The following is a 14036-nucleotide window of genomic DNA, read 5'->3' as shown; positions in this document are numbered from 1 at the left end:
ATAATCTTTAATGAATTTTTTAGTAAGGTGTAACCATTCTAGAATATTTTTATCAATGAAACTAGGAGAGGGAAAATTATTATGGAACCTATTAAGGATGGGAATGGAATTATTTCTGACAAAATTAATAATGTTATTCGGACGACCAGTAATATTGCTTTCAATATGTTTAATCAATTCCACTATAGTTTTTTCCTTATTATCGTTATTAATAGGAAGACCGAATTTTTCACCCAACTGTAACAAACATTGCACTTTCAAGGGAACATCAGTGTTACTTAAATTAATAAACCACTTACTTTGTGGTGTGTTAAGAGGAAGTGACTCTGTAAAATTTCTTGGATTGATATGAATTTCTTCTGAATCAATATTAATAAAAAACAGTTAGAAACAGTAATCAGTTAGAAACTGTAACTAGAAACTCTAACTACAGAAACTCTAAGAAACTCTAGAAACTCTAACTCTTAGAAACTCTAACTACAGTTAGAAACTGTAATCTGATTTTTATTTTTAGTGTCATTTGGAATATTAGATACTGAGCAAAAATAAGAAATAGGTTTTATTTTTGACTTTAATGACATAGATCTTTTTTTGTTTAACCAATCAATTTTTTTGTGGATTCTATGCATTTGTTTGAAAAAATAAGTATTATTAAAATAATCCAAGTATTTGAAAAATTCATTTTGTATTCGAAATGGCAGTAATACAGAAACTGTATTTGACAAATTACAAATGTCAATTCTAATTTTGTGTAAGTGGCAATATGCATCTTTCAACTCTAATCGCATAATAATCTTTACATAGTTGAATTGATGTTTTTTAAGTCGATTATACGAAGAATTGTTGTACAGAGAAAAGTTGTTAAAATTTATTAAATGTTGCAAATGTGGAGGAATCACTTGATATTTTAAACAGGAATTAATGAATTTAATACGGACCCTAATGTTAACGCTCAATCTAATCAAATTACATAATTTCTTTAAACAGTTACAAGTATCAATACCAAACACATGTCTAATGTAAGAAAAAGTAAAATAAAACATTGTGATAATATAAAACGCATAATTTCGCCCGCGTGAATTAATATATAATTATAATAAGGCTCAATAAATTTAAAAAATAATCAAAAGAAACAGAGCTACGATCCTAAGTATTCGTTAAATAGTAATATTGATGGTAAAATAATTATGTCATTGTGTTAAAAATAAATAAAATTCATTTTTTTAATTAAAATCTTGTGTCGGTTATAGCTAAGGGATAACAATTGCTTATTAGAACTTTCTTTAGTATGAACTTTCTTTATATTTTGTTTGAATACCTTCCCGAGTGGGAATTGAATGCCGGCTAGATGCTGGCCCGGTGCCAACTTTTGGTATTCAATGCCGACGTGACATCGTATGTCGGTATTGGTATGTCAGTATTGTACTGGTGTATTACTAGGATGATAGCAACGGGCTCGAAATGTAGTACCATTATGGTACGGTATTACAATACGGGATTACAGTATCACAACAATACCGAAAATCAGTACACATATTGTACCAAAAATGGCTACCGAATCATAATGCTGCAACAGTACTTAACATTACTAGTACTGATTCTTAATATTATAACACACAGAGTACTAGTTTTGTATTAAAAAAATCCGTACTACTTCTCTGTATTGTAAGAGTAGCAAATATCAATACTCTCTCTCTCTAATATTCAATACTATAACAGTATTAAATAATATGAAGCCAAAAAATCCTAATGCTGGTATGCGATATCGCGCCGGTGTTTAATATCGGGATTTAATGCTGGGCCGGTATTTCGCCAGTGTTTAATTCTTACTTGGGAATTCATATTCGAAACATAAACAGGCATTTAACAGTGCATTTAACATTTTTTATTTTAACATTTTTTAAAATAATTTTTAAATATTATTTTTATCTGCACTTTCTCTTTCTTTTCTGCCACGGCACCGATCAATTGCTCCCGAGAACCAACGGCTCATTGATGAATTTATGTGCTTTTCTTCCCGCATTCCAAATTTGCTTATCAGAACATCTGTCAAATAATTTTCATTTATTTTTATGTTATAAGATATAATTAACAAATTAAATATTAACTCTCATATAGGACCGTTCTTGTGAGAACACAATCATTAAGAAATATGATTTAGTCTATAAAATAAATTTTATAGGTCGAAGCTAGATCTTTGTTAAATAATGCAGTACGCCGCGCGTAAAAAAAAAAACTTTCTTTCGTCCTCTCTACGCGCGGCAAGAAAATGACAGATTGCTATCGTTTCCACACCATCTTGCGGTAGATAGCATGGTGCGTTTTTTTAATAGTTGTTTCTCCAATATACCTGATCCACTCTCATGCTTTAGTGCAAAAATTGTTCAAAGTGCCGTCCTTCCTCTCGTATGCAGAGTTCGGCCCTTGGAACAGTGCTACGCGTTGCACGGTGCTCCATTTCCAGTGTAATGGTCTCGAAGGCTGCAATGATAGCTTCACGAACCTCGTTTTCTGTATCACTATGCCGAGGCTCGACTAATTCTTTAATATAGCCCCAAACAAAAAAGTCGAGAACATTCATATCTGGCGACCGTGGTGGCCAGGCGATAGGACCTCCCCGACCTAACCATGTATCTATCGCGATATAACGCGCGTTCAAAATATCGCGAACATCTCGATGAAAATGCGCAGGAGCTCCATTGTGTTGGTATATCATCTGTGCTCACACGTAAAGGGGCACATCCGTAAGAAGCACAGGCAATTCGTTTCACAAGAAATCCGCGCAAATCTCGCCATTTAAACGCGGCGGGAGGAAAAACCGATCTGAAAATTATTGTCGTAAATATTTATATTTTGCAGTGGAAAAGAAAATTATTTAATTAATGCGATTAATATTTACCACTTGGTTTGCGATCATTACTGCCCAGCACGTTCTCTCATCCGACATACAATTATTTATGAACAATAGGCACGTTCTCATATTTATCAACGATACAAACTGTGCGAGGATCAGCACATTTATATAATTTTAAATGCGTCTATAATTTTCCTATAAATTTTTTTTTTTTTCTGTGTTTGATGCCGCCAAATCATCACTGCACTACAATCGACACGCTACGTACAACAGACAAAAGTGTTTATATTTATCATTAGGAAAAACGTAACAGTACTAACACACCGCCATATAAAATAAAGAAACGGAATTGCGTGGTTTTCCAATTTTTTTAAATCATCAATATCTAAAAGTTTTCTTTGAGGAATTTGATCAGAAAAATTGCAGAGTAAATTACGTAGTAATAAACGATTGCGTGGACCAATTCCACCAGTTCTAGGACCACCAAATACAATATTATTTAAGAAATCTTTTTTAACTCCAAGAAATAAAAGATGCATTAAATTGAGAACAACTGATTTTACTGGATCGAATTCTGGAATTCTTAATAAGGGAGAGATTTCATTATCAAGATGATGCTCAGATTATCTACGTGCTTCAAGATTGCTTATTACGTTCTTCACAATTAACTTTTGTATATAATGTGTTTATTTTTATCTGCAACTGTTTGACCCTTTATGTGCAACGTTCACATGCATAAAATACTATGTGAAATTTTACACATTTAATAAATGCCCTTGCTGGTGTATTATATACAAAATTTAATAATTTGATATATGCTTTATTTGTATCTTATGTAATTTTAATGGCTATTAAGTTAAAAAATTCTATTATAAATTCATCTAAAAATTCCATTGGAGATTTTGGTTTAGATTCACCATGATATATAGCTACAACCTGCGGCTGAACAACATATTTTTTATTATCATTATTAATATTATCATTATTAATCAATCAATATAAAATAGGGCTACGAGCCAAATATTAGTTAAATTACAAAGGTCTTAGCAATAAACAGTCATTAGTTAAAAATAAATATAAAATTTAATAAAATTCAAAAACAAACGTTTCAACCTTCATTAGGTCATTTTCAATGTTAAAAAACGCAAAATCGTTAACGATGTACAAACTATTATATTATAAAATTAAAAACGCAAAATAAATATGTATATAAATATAAAAATTGTTTAATATAAAAGTTCGATCTCACTCGCATCATTAAGTTCATAATAATATCGTGTACACCAGCGAGAGTCCAACAAGCAAAGCAATCGTCCAATAATATAGTTTATGGACTACTCCACATTTCTAAATCAAATCGTAAAATACAGTATCAGTAAAAATGAATATAATATAAGAGTCAATTATAAATCAGTAAAGAGAGTCAATTCTCAAGGTAATAAATTGATGAATATAATGTAAAATTACAACATATTGTACGTACATCATATCTATATAGTTAATTATCATTATTAATATAGGCCAAAATTGTTGCTATGAATTTTTATAAATTTGTACACCACTCTAGCGAATCCAAATCCCAGAAAAATTCTCCCGGCAAACGCGATCATCTTGTCGCTACCGAAATGCATCAGCAAACGGTGCACCTTCTCTATTATCCACCAAGTTAGGTTCCTTGGAATTGGTATCCGGTCTCCGTCTCCCTCACTGTCTCTTACTCTGTAGAGTCCATCTCTTTCGTAGACAATCTCTGGTCTCTGTTCCGCTTCTCGCATCGGTTCAGTATCTATGTTAATTTAAAATTTCAATCTTTTATTGTATGTTCCGGAATAGGATAAGTTTCGCGCCACAAAGCCGAATAAAGGATCGATTGCGCCATCCATCGATTCCGTCCGTGAATCTTTCGTCGCACTCACCGCGCCGTCTTGCGAATATCATTACTACAATTTAGCCGCATATTTGGATACCGATGTCGCTGTCGTCCTGCCGATTCGTCGCGCTAATCGCGCAGCGCGATTCTACCCTCAGACACAAATCAGTACTTGCCGTGTCAAGTCGTGCTCTCAAATTACTCGTCGAAAGCAGCAGCTTTCTTTCTACGGGTTCGCTACCGCGACTCGTTACTTTTGTACTACTCATCACGGCTACCGTCGTGGATGAGTCTCGGCGTATTAACAGCAGTTAATCGCTTCTCTCGCCGTGCCACGCGAATAACACTGCGTTTATTTATGGTGAATAAAACTTGCATACAACAAGTTAAAAGAAGTGCTCAGTGTTCTCAATCGTCCAGTCCACCAATCCATTCCGTCATTTGAGATCTCAGTCGAGATCGAAGCAGCGATTTCACACACACAAAGAACATTATTAATACTAAAATACAAAATATAAAATACTTTTATATACTTCCATAAAATATAAAATGTAGAATATTTTTATGTACACCGCTGTTCGATAGCTCAAAAGATATTTTAATTTTTAAGTAGAAAACGAATAAGACTGAATGTAATTATATTTATTTTATTAATATAAGAATCTTAATTAAACAAACAAATTCATATGTAAATAATGTAAGTATGATTAAATAATTTAATGCAAGGTAAACTATTGACTTTATTTAAATGAAACGATAATAGAAACAATCACGATTTCATCATAAGCAGCACAATTCTAAAGGTTACATTTTAACCGTTATAACTTATTTCAGAAAAAAGGTTTACTTACAGATAGCTTTAACTATAAACAATAGATGGCGAAAAGACAAAAGATAATATGATCGATGATATGATAATAAGTTATATTATGAGCTTTTTCTTGAATAACTGATTCCGTTCTCCTTGTTCTGGAATTCCTTCAATAGAATTAAGAATTGTCGATATGATAATCTTCGTCCTGTCCGGAAGGCTCAAAATTTCATAGATTTCTCTAACGTTTGATAAAGAATAGACTAGAAGCCTCACTCGGACTTCTAAGCCGCTTAATAAATAGGCTGACAGCCTCACATGGATAAAATCCAAAGAAATAAGGCTACAAAACCTCACCCGAGCTATTAGCTCCTTTCTCAGTTTTTCTACAGAACTGAACTTTCACAAAACTGATTTTATTTACCGCGCGGTTTCAATATCTCAGTATAGGCCTTTTCTTTCACGATCGTTATAACAAAAAAACACCTTAGCAACGAACAATTGTTTTTTCGTAACTAAGCGCGCTTGATGATAGCGTCGAACACGTCTTGACCATTAACTGGCCAACTCTTGATCAACCCTAACATAGTGTTACCAACGACTGGCAGCTTCCTTTTTAAACAACCGCTAAAATACAAAATATACGACACAATCGCGCCCGTCTCGCGCTATAAACAACTGTAAGCGACAACTCGCTTCTCATAGTTTTTAAGTTGGCAATGCGCTCGTTACCAGACTCCCTACCACAGCGTGGCGCTGTGCTATGGAGAAGAGACCCTGTGATTGGTCGACAGTAATTCTAAGTTCAAGAATACGTTAAGAAGTCGCGTCCTAGACGCTCTGCAATAAAGTGTGTTTTTAACTAACGTGTGTTTCATCCTAGATCTTTCAAGCTATTCCTGACATCTTTCCATCGTTTCCTTAACCGGTTACGTTTCTATTTCTACCCCTCGATTAACCTTGTCGAAACCTTACACAACTAATATACACTTGTTACTCAATGTACTATTATATTATTTAAATCAATACCGACTGTCCACAAAATTCACAAAGATAACGTTTTTTGGTTTTATGATTGTTTTCGTGTATAGAGAGTAGCAATTTATTCGTAAATCTTTTTCCACATATTTTGTATTTGTGTCTTGTGACCGAACAAGCCGATCCTCGGCGGTTTCAGTCCTGGTCCTCAGCCTCAGCTGAACGGTCGCCACGTTCTTTTACCCTCCAAGAACGAAGGATCTTAATTCGATGTTCAATGGTAATTAAATAACACTTTCAATTATGTAACAAAACAATCATTTATTCAACAAATATCTAGTCAATGCAAATACAAATTCGATACGGTTAATCATTCACCCCTACAAGCTTCTACTTTCGTAGTTCAAAGAGGACTCTCCTTTCCCCCTTTCGCTTGCCTCTATTTATACCCTCTCTCGACGCATGCGCCGTTCATGCTTTTTCCGACGCGTGGGGAGAGCTTGTTCGTTATGGGAAAGTTTATTTCTATGGTACCCCATGGTCTAAACGCATCGCGCTTGAGCGAGCCTCAAGTTTGCTGAGACCCTGTGGTAGATTTCAATTTTCATTGAAATCGCGTGGTGGAAAAAGATTCCACAAACAAAACCTTTATATCTATGGGACCCCTTGCCCCCCCATTGTCCTAACGCGTCGCGCTTGAGCGAGCCTCAAGTTTATGGAAATCCTGTGGTGGATTCCAAGTTTCATCGAAATTGCGTGGTGGAACGAGGTTCCACAAACGAAAAACAAAAACATTCTCTTTTACCTGATTTTCAATAAAATTTTAACGTAAAATAAGCGTAACCTCTTGGATTCAATAATAAACAAAATAATAATTATTTTATTATGCCGATAATAACGGCGATCTTAATGCTAATTATTGCTAACCAAACTTATTAACTAACTAACTTATCCTAACCTTAATATTACAAACGAAATTAACATTACGGATCTTCTTCCAATAATCAAAATAAAATGCCAAAACTAAATTGTCTGACAATCGAGACAGGCTGTGGATGAGGGATCGAGCATGACCCTCATGCCGGTCACAGTCTTTATCTTAGAGCACGTACGTCCATATTATGTAACAGTATCTGCAATATGACTTGAAATTAGCCGAGTTATCCGCATGCAATAAAAGTGCATAATTACTAGAAGTATATATTGAATTTGAAATTGTTTGCTGAGTACGTCAAAATCTTGGGAACTACTGTCAATCGTATTACAAATACTGTTTTCAAATAAGAGTATTTTATATACAATGCCCAATCCTGTATTGGAGGCACCAGGGATCAGGGTTTGCCCAGGTTTGCGGGCGCCACCACTCGTTGGGATAGACGCCCTCTAGGAATATTTCCTCTTTACCCTGAGCCGCCGCCCCTCTCCAACCTCTACTGTCATCAACCGGCAGTGCGCCTACCAACTAAAAACCCCCCCCATATCGATAATCTCGCAAGGTATTATATAATTGTGAGGATTGGCACGGTATCACCTATTTGGTATTCGTCAGACCAATCCTCCCCCGTCGAGTGAAAACTCCATCGCAATTACAGTCTCAGGCTCACAGCTCTCATAAATTAATTTCAACAGCGACTGATCTATTCGGTAGACCATATCTATTCCTATTTGTACTTAATAATAATAACGTACCGCGTTTATACATTTATTTTCTTTGCGTATATATGTACATATACACATACACATCACTTTCCGGTCGTATATTTGATCTTTACGTCGAGGTTACACACCGCAAGTCCTTTCTGTATATATAATATAGTTAATTTTTTTTTTACCTAATTCTACTTATTCTACGCAACAGTCTTCTACGCATTTCTTCCTCTCTTTCCCTTTTTTTCTTATAACTTATTACTATCTCACAATAGTTCGAGAATATAGCCCATTTCTCGTTAGAGCTCAAGGCTCGTTCAATTATGTTGCCAAGTGAGAGATCCCCATCCGTTAAGGCTAGCAGAGGTCCCCTCTGCTCGTTCCAGTATTGACAATTCACTAGCGTATGCACTGCATCGTCCTCGGCGCGGCTGCAATACATGCAGATCGGAGATTGTAATTTCTTAATCTCAAAGAGGTATAGGGCGAAAGAACCGTGTCCCGTTATCATTTGCGCGACTCTATACGTAACATCACTTTAATAATTCCCTCCCGATGTGCACCATCACCAAAAAACATGGCCTCTGTTTTGGGCAGAGACACCTTAAGTCCCAGTTTCTGTATCCTATTTATCGTCATTGTTGTCCCGTACTCCGTCGCAGTTCTAGCCTCTCCTACAGTGTTGCCCAATGCCACGGTAAGAGTATCATCGGCATAACAAATTATCTTGCATCCAAATGGTAATTTTGTCCTTAGAACTTCGTCGTAGCCGACGTTCCACAGAGTAGAAATAATTATTAAATTTTAATAAAAGCGTTATCTCAAAATGATGATCGGTCAATTTTCCTCGTAAGTCGTCAAATAGTAAGCCACCTGCACTAAACATTCGCTCGACTTATGCTAACGACGGTACTGATGTATTATATTTTATAAACGTGCATTTTAATATAGGTGGATAATCTTTTATTTCATATTTATTATTATGAAGATAATTTTCAATTATCCAAGATATACTGTTTGATTGCACAGTGTCTGTCTTCTTTCTTTTAAGGGGTAACGCCACTCTAGAATTTTCAAAATAATAAAAAAATTTTTTTTTGTTTAAATAATGCCTTAGAGTCTTAAAAATAATGTACACTTGGTCTCGTAGTGCGATAAAATTTTTAAGTACTTATTTCGAAACCGAAAGTGCCTTCGCTCGATTAATAAGAAAAGATTCATGGTACTCGTGGCAGAAGGCAAAAGAGGCCAGGGTATTGTTAAAATCGGTCAGAAAAGACGCAGAGTAGGAGAATTTGGAAGGTGAAATGTATGGTGCAGGCATTGCCGACTAGAGGTATATAAAAAAAATTTATACTATTTTAGTACTTAAAACTTTAAACGCGTTTTTCTCGAAACAATGTTTTTCAAGTTGGCCGGAAACATAACTCGTACAATTTTTGAACGATTCAATTCAAATTTTAACAGTAGCTTTGTAATTAGATTTTACACAGAAGTACGTAGGAGTTTTTTGATATCTTGTCAACTTTTTTTGTTATAAACAATTTACGATGAAATTTTTTACTGAAAAATGAATTTTTTCTTCAAATAAGCATTATTTTTTCAAAATTCAATATTTTCAAAATCCTCTACGTACTTCTGTAGCCAATTATATATAGTTTACAAAAAATTTTGGTTTTTTGTTCCGGATTGAAAATTGTGGGAGAAACTTTTCCGGCCGTGAAGCTCATTCAGCGAGAGGTTTCGTATTATGTAGCCGCCATTTTGTTTAAAAATGTTAATTAAAAAATTTTTTTATTTGCTTCAGAACATGTATAATAAACTCCTATAAACAGATTTTCCATTTCCTTTATTGTATCTCCGTAAAAAATTATCAAAAACATGTCTTTTTTTCGAGCTCTAGAATGGCGTTACCCCTTTGTTAGAAACAGATATCCTTTAGATGGGAGTTTGCTGAAAGGAAGGAAATCGACATGTTAAGAAACTGAAATTAATAGAAATCTTATTCAATGAGATATAATGTTTTTAGTAACGAAAATAACAATGCGATGTATATTCACGTTGTTCAATTTAACATTTCACAAGAAAGACATATTTTAGATTTGAATAAATTTGAGTTGAATAACATGTAACTATTGATATTATATTTTAAATAAGAATGTTAGGAATTTATTAATAAATCAATTGATGAGAAAGTATAAATCGTAATTATTAAACAATATGAATTTTAAATGAAACAAAAGTTTATAAGAAAATTAGAAGTATTTACGAAAGGATATTAAAGATAATGGAAATTATATGAGAGAGAATCTTACCATGATGTAAAGAATTTTGTACTTCGTAAGTTTATTATGATGAATTCAATATAATCTTATCGTTTACGTGGATTGTTTAGTGTAACTTCCTCGTCTGCTTTGATAATCATTTACGTTCGTTAGTGATGGAGAGTTCTCTTTTATAATTCGATGAGTGGTTTCCTTCTTGAAGTATATTTATTCATCGATAACACAGGACCACAAAAAAAAATTTTCGGAGAGCAACTGGGATAGTAGAAGGTGATTCTTGTAGATTTTTGGTCGCTAAAATCGATACCAAAACCCATTTTGCTGTAACACGTCAGGATTATGCGGAAAGTGAGGTTATGTAGGGGAAAAGTAGTTATTTTTGAGTGGATTTTGTTGAAACTTGTTATTCGAGGACTTTTGGCGTTGTAGATTACGAGTACCATTCCGGAATAAAAGCTGTTTAATTCGAAAAGTCTGTTATACCGCTGGCGTTAGCGTCATCCAACATGCACCCCGCGGAGGTCGCACAGTCGGATTTGCATGTCTTCGGGGTGCTTTGATCAGGTGGTTCCCCTTGCCGTCACCTGTTTGCGAGTTTGCGTGCGTGCGTGCGTGCGTGCGTGCGTGCGTGTGTGTCGGCAAGAACATTGTAAAAAAAGTACATGGCAACCGATGGCGGCTATCCGATTACGGCTGAACATCCTGGCTACGTTCAGCAGACTCAACAGTTGAGTGAGCGCTCTCTGTTATTGGTGTATTCTTTTAGATCATCCAATCAAATTTTAAATCTAGAAGAATACACCAATAACAGAGAGCGCTCTCTCAACTGTTGAGTCTGCTGAACGTAGCCTCACGCACGCACGCACGCACGCACGCAAACTCGCAAACAGGTGACGGCAAGGGGAACCACCTGATCAAAGCACCCCGAAGACATGCAAATCCGACTGTGCGACCTCCGCGGGGTGCATGTTGGATGACGCTAACGCCAGCGGTATAACAGACTTTTCGAATTAAACAGCTTTTATTCCGGAATGGTATTCGTAATCTACAACGCCAAAAGTCCTCGAATAACAAGTTTCAACAAAATCCACTCAAAAATAACTACTTTTCCCCTACATAACCTCACTTTCCGCATAATCCTGACGTGTTACAGCAAAATGGGTTCTGGTATCGATTTTAGCGACCAAAAATCTACAAGAATCACCTTCTACTATCCCAGTTGCTCTCCGAAAATTTTTTTTGTGGTCCTGTGTAATCATCGATAAGATTTGTACAGATAATCCTATTATCAGGATTTATATATGCCATGTAAACTCCAAATATGAATATCTCAATAATGCCATATAAACCAATGAACACAAGTAATCGAAGTAGTAAATTCTTTAAGAATAGAATTATATATCACAAATGTGATGAAGTACGGATTGAGCAATCTCACAGTTCACTGTTTGCACGTTTTCTATACTTGAATCTAATTATTCATGACTGATTAAATTGTATTAATTAAAAACGGAATCAAATAAGTAAAAAAGACGAAATTCGTAAGGACGAGGCTTCCTTCTCAGATTGAGACAAAGGAGAGAACTTGTATTGCCACGGTAACTCGGGAAAAAGCGAAAGCGGACAGAAAAAAAAGAAGTACGATAGTAGGACATACGACGCGAGAGTCACGCTGATCGCACGGCTCACGACCGTGGTCGGCAACGCTCATGCGCGTTAGAGCTCTTTCTATGATAGGTCATTGACTATTTGAATTTAATTTGTAGAATCTTTAAACACCCTTAAATACGTAAAAATTATCGTATTCATTTGTATCAACACTATCAACAATGTCTTTGGGTTTATCATTGCAATTAATGTTGTATTGCCTCTTAAGACGTTCCTTAAGATTTAAACTATGTTCGGACTATGGATTCCGGCCTTAGTCTTATTATATCTTATTATCTTTCTAAGATATTTAAAGGAGATAAAAAAATTTTTTAACTTAAAAAAAAGTTAAAAAGTTAACGTTTAAAAGTAACTTAGTTATAGGTTAAAATTTAATGCATTTAAAATTAACTAAGTTAAGTTAAAAGTTATTAACTTTTTAACTTTTTTTTTTATATAACTTTTAACGTTTTAATTAGTTATTAACCAACCCTGCCAATTATGTATCTTTTGTCTAAGGCCTGATTGCACCAACGTGATTTCGATTTTAAGCAAAACTTAAACTATCTCTGTCTCTGTCTCCCTTTCGGCTTTAAAACGAGATAGATAGAGTTTTAAGTCTCTCTTAAAATTAAAAAGTGTTGATGCAACCGGGTCTAAAAGAAATATTTTCGTTTGATACTTGAAACGTATTTACGTGATGTTCTTCATCTGCTTCATCTGTTTCGTCGTGATATAATGATTCTGAATTTGATGAAGATAAAATGAGATTCATGTTGTATTTTTCATTTGCATTATAACGACATAATTCTTTACTTGATGAAGGTAATGTAACTGTTAGATTACGAAAGGGAGGTTCGGATTCGGCGGGCGCAAGCGTCGCCCAAAATAGACCAAACGTCAGTCACTGTGGCAAATAATTATATTTCAAAACAGAAGTAGACAATAAACAGTTGTAATCTTCAATGTAAAATATCAGTGAAAAAGTACAATCAGTTTGAAGAGAATTGCACAATATATGCTTATAATCATTAAAGGGAAGTAACTCGGGCGCATAAATCATTAACAGAATCATTAATAGGAAAACTCACTTATGGCATAAATCGTTAGCAACAAAACTCTCTTTAACTCATGAAAACATTAACAAGAAGGTTAAATTTATACATATATAAATCCAGTACAGTTTAAAGCTATATCAGATTCAGGTAATGTAATAATAATATTATTTTCAAGGTTATTTACATCAATAAAATCTGGCTCAATAACAGCCACAGTATTTGACTGTACGGTATTCGTTACTGTATTTATAGATTCCTGCTCTATTGTGAGTACTGTATGTACATTTGGTTGCTCGATTGCACCTTCTTCATTTAAATGCAACTCATCTAGTTTCACCCTCTTTTTGGTGATATGATTTTGCTGTTCCTCTTTTGCTGGTGACTCAGAATATAAAATATTGCTTTTTAACGATTTTAAAAACGTAACAGAAATTAAAATCAACAAAAGACCAATTGTTCTTGTTTTTTTTAAATTGTTTAACATCAAGAGACACGGTAGTGTCTCGCGCCATGTGAATGCGAAGCGCGAGACCGCACGTGTATCTTTACGCGAGTCGATGAGTTCCGTGTACCCGAGATTATCGGATCTCACAATAAATGGCTGAATTTATCAATTTTTATATATCCGTAATTTAGTTTTAGTGTTTAAATTATATTATAAATATGTTTTTATTGTCTACGTATCCTATGAAGAAAGATATCTCGATGTGAAGATGAAATGTCAAAAATTTTAACATCGGAAATGTTGTCCTTTTCACGTTTTAAATGATAGACGGCGTTAAATTGTTGTCCTTTTCACGTTTTAAACGGCAGACGGCGCTTGCTAGCATATTTTATTTTATATCGATTAGCTATCAACGTAATGACATTAGATAGATAAAAATCA

General features: G+C 34.6%; 1 protein-coding gene and 1 pseudogene across 1 annotated transcript; one reads left to right on the top strand and one right to left on the bottom strand.

Annotated features, from left to right (window-relative positions):
- Nucleotides 1–2368: 2368 nt before the first annotated feature.
- On the bottom strand, nucleotides 2369–2716 carry LOC108776576 (uncharacterized). Its single transcript, XM_018543238.1, has one exon. The coding sequence runs from the start codon at nucleotides 2714–2716 to the stop codon at nucleotides 2369–2371; it is 348 nt and encodes a 115-aa protein (XP_018398740.1).
- A 6663-nt stretch (nucleotides 2717–9379) lies between these two features.
- Nucleotides 9380–14036, top strand: part of LOC108776575 (queuine tRNA-ribosyltransferase pseudogene) — a 13847-nt pseudogene continuing 9190 nt past the window's right edge.

The sequence above is a fragment of the Cyphomyrmex costatus genome, unplaced genomic scaffold (assembly GCF_001594065.2).
Source record: "Cyphomyrmex costatus isolate MS0001 unplaced genomic scaffold, Ccosl1.0 scaffold363, whole genome shotgun sequence".
Classification (NCBI taxonomy): Eukaryota; Metazoa; Arthropoda; class Insecta; order Hymenoptera; family Formicidae; genus Cyphomyrmex; species Cyphomyrmex costatus.
Note: the sequence above shows the minus strand (reverse complement) of the source record. Positions and strands in the feature narration are given on the sequence as shown.